General features: G+C 36.2%; 1 protein-coding gene across 1 annotated transcript in view; it reads left to right on the top strand.

Moving 5' to 3' along the window:
- The first annotated feature begins 202 nt into the window (after positions 1-202).
- Positions 203-7,032, top strand: part of LOC124359029 (RRP12-like protein) — a 43,443-nt gene continuing 36,613 nt past the window's right edge. Inside the window, 1 exon segment of the mRNA XM_046811377.1 lies at positions 203-540. Within this exon segment, the coding sequence (XP_046667333.1) occupies positions 408-540 (133 nt within the window). The 5' untranslated portion in view covers positions 203-407.

Here is a 7,032-nt window from a genome sequence, read left to right as displayed (position 1 = left end):
TGGAAAGGCAAGAATATTTTTGTGTCTAGTAATTAATGTTACAGGTAACTACAAGGCATCCAATTAATAATATTAAATTAAAAAGTAAAAGTATATAGACAAAAAGAAAGTGAAGCAAGTGTGCATTGAAACCGCATTATACAGTATTTTAAGCCGGCCAAAAGGCAAATCAGAAAAAAATAATTTTGAGGTTATGTTACTCGCCTGGCCGCCGACGACTGTTCTGTTTCCGAAGTTTCCGTGTGTATGTATGTTAGTTTTTTCCCCATCGTCTGTACATGCCTGGGCTGTTGCACGTGTTGTAAGTCAATTCGATAAAAACAGTGTTTTTCTTTCGGTTTTAAAGTAAATCTTCACAGTAGTACTTAGTATTCAACATATTAATCAGTAGTTAATGTTAATTCGAAATGGGGAAAAATCGTCATAGGCTGAAAGGTTCCAAGGGAAAGAAGTGGGCTAAAGGGCACAGTTCTAGTTCCAACCCATCAACATCAAAACATCGAGATGCTGCAAAATCAAGATTCTTTCAGGAGAATTTAGGTAAAGTATTTGTCAATGTTATAACTCAATTCTTTAGATAAATGTTTACTTTACTTCACATAAATTGCTCCATTTTTAGAAGGAAATTCTTAGTGGGCTAAATTAATAGAGAAAAATCTAAGAAGTGCAGAAAACCCGCTGGTATCAATTTACATTAACGTGACCATGGAAAGGTATGTTCATTTTTTTTTTTCCTGAAAACAATATTGAAGAAAAAATTCGTCTGCAACAAAAAATCAAAGGAGCTACGATTTTTTTTAAATCCTCTGAAAACTCTGTTTTTGACAGTTTCCCATAACTCTGCGTCTGCTCAAACTTAGTATAGCCAGATTTTAAAAACCGATGGTAAATCTTAAGCTCAGCGACTACCGCTCCGATCGCCGTAATTTTTTGCATTCTAACACAGGTTAACGTAATTTCACCGAAAAAAATAGTCCCGATTATAGCCGTAGCCGTTTACTCCCCCCCCCAAACAAAATTTTTTTGGAAAAAATAAAATTAAAAAAACCTGACTGACAGTGCATTTATTCGTTTTTTTGGTGTTATTAGTTCGTAGGGCACGTAATTTCACCGAAAAAAAGTAGTCCCGATTATCGCCGTAGGCCGTTTACGGTAATTCTAAGCAATATATGGGTCAACCTCGATTTTTCTCATATTACAATATAATGTTCCAATTTAGTCAATTAGAAAAGGAAATGACTAGAATTGCAGTTATAGGGAGCAGGCAACTCATATTACAATATAATGTTCCAATAGTCAATTAGAAAAGGAAATGACTAGAATTTCTTGCTGGAAAGCAGTTATAGGGAGTAGGCAACCGCGAGGAATTACCTATTAGTGATCAGGGGCACTGACGTGATCTGGGCTTCAAATTTGGAACTACTCGAGTTAATTTTTTTTCTAAAAGAGCAAGCAGCGGGCATTGGCGGGCAAGCATCGTGCGTGGTCTTCGTCTATACTGAATTGATTCAGGCCAAAGGAATGACACAGATTCCTTTACCAGATTTTTACGGAGATTATGTATTGGGCGGATTATATTGGTTTACTTTGCTTTCCAGCATGTAATTATGTGTTTTAAAATTGTTTTACATACATTACCTACAATTATATTGTAATATGTAATAACAATTTATCATAAATTTTTAATAAAAAAAGGATTACGCACGACGCCTGCCCGCTTCGCGCTGCTTGCTCTTTTAGATAGGTAAAAAATTAACTCGAGTAGTTCCAAATTTGAAGACCAGATCACGTCAGTGCCCCTGATCACTAATAGGTAACTCTAAGCAATATATGACCGTCTGGCGGTTGCCTGCTCCCTATAACGGCTTTCCGGCAAGAAATTCTAGTCATTTCCTTTTCTAATTGACTATTGGAACATTATATTGTAATATGAGAAAAATCGAGGTTGACCCATATATTGCTTAGAATTACCCCGTTTACTCCCCCCCCAAAAAAAAAAAATTTGGAAAAAATAAAATTTGAAAAACCTGACTGACAATGCATTTATTCGTTTTTTTGGTGTTATTAGTTCGTAGGGTAGTAGTCCATGTACTAATTCTAGTATAAACTCGTCTTATCTTATCAGTAATAAACGCGTGCCGCTTATCTTTTGCCTGTAATGAAACCTGCGTTAGTTCTGTCTGAGTGTTGTGTGTGTAAGCAGTCATGCGTGATCTGGGCTTGGACTTTGCAAGCTCGAGTTAATTTTTTTTTCTAAAAGAGCAAGCAGCGCGAAGCGCTGCGCAGCGGGCAAGCATCGCGTGATCTGAATTTTGAATAGGCAAGCTAGGGTCTTTTTAGCGTGTGACAAGAACCATTGCAAGCCATGTCAATAACTTCACTAATTATTCCTTGTCCATGTGGGTTTGTTTGTGTACGTCTGGCGGTCAATCGAAGCCGTCCTATAGGTCACGTGACCCGTCCGGCCAATCGGAAACCTTCCTGTTTGTCACGTGGCAACTGTCAATTCATCAAAACGTCCATGGTCGGCCATTGTTTTTTAGTTTGATAGTCGAAAATCTTGTTATTTATGTGTTTTGTATTGCCAACATTGTACTGCCGTAAAACTGGTTTTTATATGTTAGCGATAATCGGGACTATTTTTTTCGGTGAAATTACGTTAACCTGTGTTAGTACGAAAAACCTTACGGCGATCGGAGCGGTAGTCGCTGATCTTAATATTTACCAAACCGATTATCATACCAACAACGAGAAATTATCGTACTTTCATACAAAATAATCGTACCAAACACATTTAATGAAAAAGTATGTTATGTTCGTATAATAAATTATGTTATAATTAACTTTTGGTTTGTTACTTGTATAAATTTGTCAAAAATCTTTCATGGTAAATAACTACCCATCGTGTATCTTACTGGCGCATAAAATCAATGAAATTATCGTACCTTTACGATAATTATCGTACCTCTGGCAACACTATCCATATTTGACAGTTTGGTAATACTCCGCGCCTTCTCAAATAAAGAAAGGACGCCATTTTGAACTACCGTTGTTCCTTCACGTCTATTCTTAACCTCCTAGTTCAGTAGTGGTAATGGCACAGCTTTGTGTTGGATGTTCGGTATCTCACGTGGAAGCAATTTGTAAAGACGAGTCTGAGTAATACGTTAATCCTGTCAACGATGCCTGCCCGCTGCGCAGTGCTGCGCACTGCTTGCTCTTTTAGAAAAAAAATTGGTACTTTGGGATTATACCGACCACACTAGTATGAAGAACACAAAAATAGAAATTTATAGAAACAAACATGATAGAACGAAAAAAACAACTCTTCAATTACAAAATTACAAACTTACAAGCATTTCCAGGTATTGTGATCGCTGTTATCTTATCTTTCTCGAGAATCCTGATTACGGCAGGCCGCGCGGCATCACGTGATTTGCACGGTACATAATTGCCTTTCCATTACAATTCAATTTATATTTCTGATTAGCCCCTCTAGAATTTGATATTTTACTGATAGGTACTATCTCGAGGGATGTTTTTCTTTCGTCGACATCAGCGCGGGGCAGCACCGAAGGTGCTGTCAATGCCCGCGCTGATGGCCGGAGGCACTCGCATTTTGGGTGGCGGAATGTGATCAAGAATAAAAACAAGTTTTTAGTGTTTTTTTAATAAAGAGTTTAGTTTGGTAAATGATTGTTTTTGTTGAATTTTTGTGTTTGGAGAAATGTAGAGGTAAAACACGGAAGTACAACAAAGCGATGCACCAGCTGAACGGGCGGCGAGACTGCAATCACGTTATCTACTAGACGCTCGACTTTGACCTCTGTCTGAGGATGGGGAGGGGTTTGCGATAAGACAATTCCTGTTTTATATTGACGAAATATTGTTCTACGCTAATCTAGTAATCAGTAGAAACGAAATGTGAAATAACGATTCATGTCTGGGTGTGGTCGGTATAATCCCAAAGTACCAAAAAATTTACTCGAGCTTGCAAAAGTCGAATCCCAGATCACGTGATGCTCCTGCTCCTTAACGCAATAATGTCCGAAAGGCATAAATATAATACAATAATATACTTTCCCCCCAGTTCATATGCACCTGTGATAATAATACTTGGCTATAACTGCCCAACCCATGAAAAAAAAAGTCCATTTTCCGTGGTCACGCTAATGTAAATAAATACCGTAAAAACTGCTAAAAAGATACTGGTATCTGAATTGGCTGACTGTAATGCCTCTGACCATCAGTGATTTTTATGAATGGAAAACAAAACATCTTTACAGTGTAGCTTATAGTCAAATACCAAGATTGTACTGAATTACGAATGCTTGGGTGTCTCAAATGTGTATATAAAGTTTTATAAAAATCGATTCGTACGTTTTTTATGTACAGCTATCCATAAATTGGTTTTGTCAGCACATAGCCTGTAAAATCGGCGTGGCTCCGAAAATGACGCGGCCTAAGAATGAGGACTGTATTGTACTATAGTAGACCATGTATTGAATGTGTATAGAAAGTTTTATCAAAATTGGTTCATATATTTTTGAGGTACGGCCATCCATAGATTTGTTTTTTCAGCACATAGCCTGTAGAATCGGTTTGACTCCAAAAATAGATGCCGCCTAAGAATGAGGGTTGTATTGTAGTATAGTAGACTGTGTATATAAAGTTTTATCTAAATCGGCTCGTACGTTTTTGAGGTACAGCACCATCCATAGGGTTTCTCAGAACTTGTCTTGTTAAATGAGTATAGTCCTGAAAATGGCCGCTATAAATGGCGATTAATATCATAAAAGTAGTCTTTGTTCATTTAAAGTCTTTAGCTTATGTAGTATTTATCTTTATGTCATTAAATTATTATATATTTTGTATGGGTTAAGTTGATGAACTAGGTTAGGATTCAGTTAGGAACTAGGTCTGGCTACTCGTTCTTTCTATGGATGGAATCTGTGGCCAGTTTCATGTTGGTTGAAAATGGCAGGTGCATGGCTCCATGCCTATCACTGTTGATAAGCGAGTATTTATAGACGACCTTCACTCCATGGCAGGGAGAGGGGGTGTCTTTTGTCTAGCCTACTTGCTCCTGCATGTATGTTCTGTGTGTCCTACAGATCCACAACCAAATCTATCCCTTGTCTGCCCAAATGATAAGATAAGATGATAAATCTTATCTGTAAAACCTTAGATAATGACATGTTCTAATATAACTAGTAGTTTATATAACATCAGTTTTATTAGTTTGTACGAAGAATTTGAATTTATATAAAATTCACAGTATGGTAAATTGTTATTTTTAGATTTTTATTGTTAAATATGCTAATTTTAATTAAAATTCCCTATTTGATATTTTTTACGTTTAGGATACCTCTTATAGCAAATTTAAAATTCAAAAATAGCTTTGAACTTAAAGAAAAATATATTGTATAGATGTCTTGACGTTATAGGGAAATCAATGGATTTATTAGCGGCGTACGAAAGGTTAAAGTGTACCTTTAAAAAGTATTGAATAATTAAGGCAATGGCTGCAGTATAATAAGAATCCAACACATGAATGATCAATATTCATGAATAAAGAATCCTCAATATAAACTACTTAAACTAAATTAGGTTATAGGTATTTTAAATTCCAGTATAAAAAGTAATAATGTTATGGTGAATAAAATCAATCTAGGCTATATGTATTTATAAAATACAACAAACAAAACAGTATAGTATTAACTTACTTTTTTACTATTTTGAAGGAAACGTGTCGGACAAAAATAAAACCATGTATATATAACCATTGTACTTGCTGCCATTACAAATTTACAGTATTAGATTAGTGTCAGTAACAGGTAATTCAGTAATTTATTACCAGGATACTGTTGATTCAGTAATAGCTGGCCTGAATGATTTGGTGTTCTCATAATGATTTTCTGGTTTTAGGTTACTTGGTTAACAAGTAACAACTGAAGCAATTTCGTGCAAGTAATGAGGTTAGGAATGGAAATATTACACTATGGGATGTTGTGCGATATAAGTAGGTTTAAATGAAGTTATCGTAAATATGTCGTCCTTACAAGTATACAAAACCGAAAAGAAAAAAAGGAATTAGAGTGTTTGACGCGGAAGCTGACAATTTGAAGAATGAATTTCTAAGGGCTCAGTCATAATACATACTCACGGGATTGTTAGAACATAAGCAAGAAGCTGCTCTTAATAAGAAAGACTACGATGTCAAGTTGAAGGCCTTAAGGCGACATGCAACAGCTGAACAAATTGCCCTCTCTGAAAACAAATCTAAAGCTGTATGGACAGTAATAAACAGAGAAAGAAAATCCAAAACTTCACCCGGTCTCCATAAACTTATAGGCCCAATAGGAGAAGTGATTACTGATCCTCAGAAGATGGCAGATTTGATGAATATCACTTTTATAAAGCTGGCTGATAAAGCACTTGCAGCTAATCCCCAATCAAATCAAGTTGTAGCAACTAGTAGTTCCAACACTCCAGACCTCTACCTACAATCTACTACAGTTAGGGAAGTAAAACATATTATAATGTCCTTAAAAAGCAAGACATCTGCAGGAATAGACGACATATCCTCCAAACTTCTCAAGGCCTGCTGTAATGAGCTTGCACAGCCACTGACTCTTCTCATAAATTTGTCACTTAAGGAGGGTAAATTTCCCATGTTACCTAAAATTAGCCAAAGTAATACCTTTGTTCAAGGAAGGCAACTCTGCTGAAATTTGTAATTATCGCCCAATATCTTTAATATCAACATGGACCAAAGTTTTTGAAAAAATTGTGCTGTGCCGCTTCTTGGAACATTTGAAATACTACGATCTACTAACAGCACAGCAACATGGCTTTATAAAGGGCAGATATACAACAACAGCAATAGTAAGTCTAGTAGAATGTATTATTGACAAGCTTGAAGCTGGAGACACCACCACTTCAATTCTACTAGACTTCAGTAAGGCATTCGACTGCCTCGACCATCACCAATTATTAATGAAGATGGCATATTTTGGGATGAGAGGAATT

This window comes from Homalodisca vitripennis, chromosome 4 (assembly GCF_021130785.1).
Source record: "Homalodisca vitripennis isolate AUS2020 chromosome 4, UT_GWSS_2.1, whole genome shotgun sequence".
NCBI classification, from domain to species: Eukaryota; Metazoa; Arthropoda; class Insecta; order Hemiptera; family Cicadellidae; genus Homalodisca; species Homalodisca vitripennis.
The sequence above is the reverse complement of the archived record's forward strand: the minus strand, read 5'-3'. Positions and strand labels throughout refer to the sequence as shown.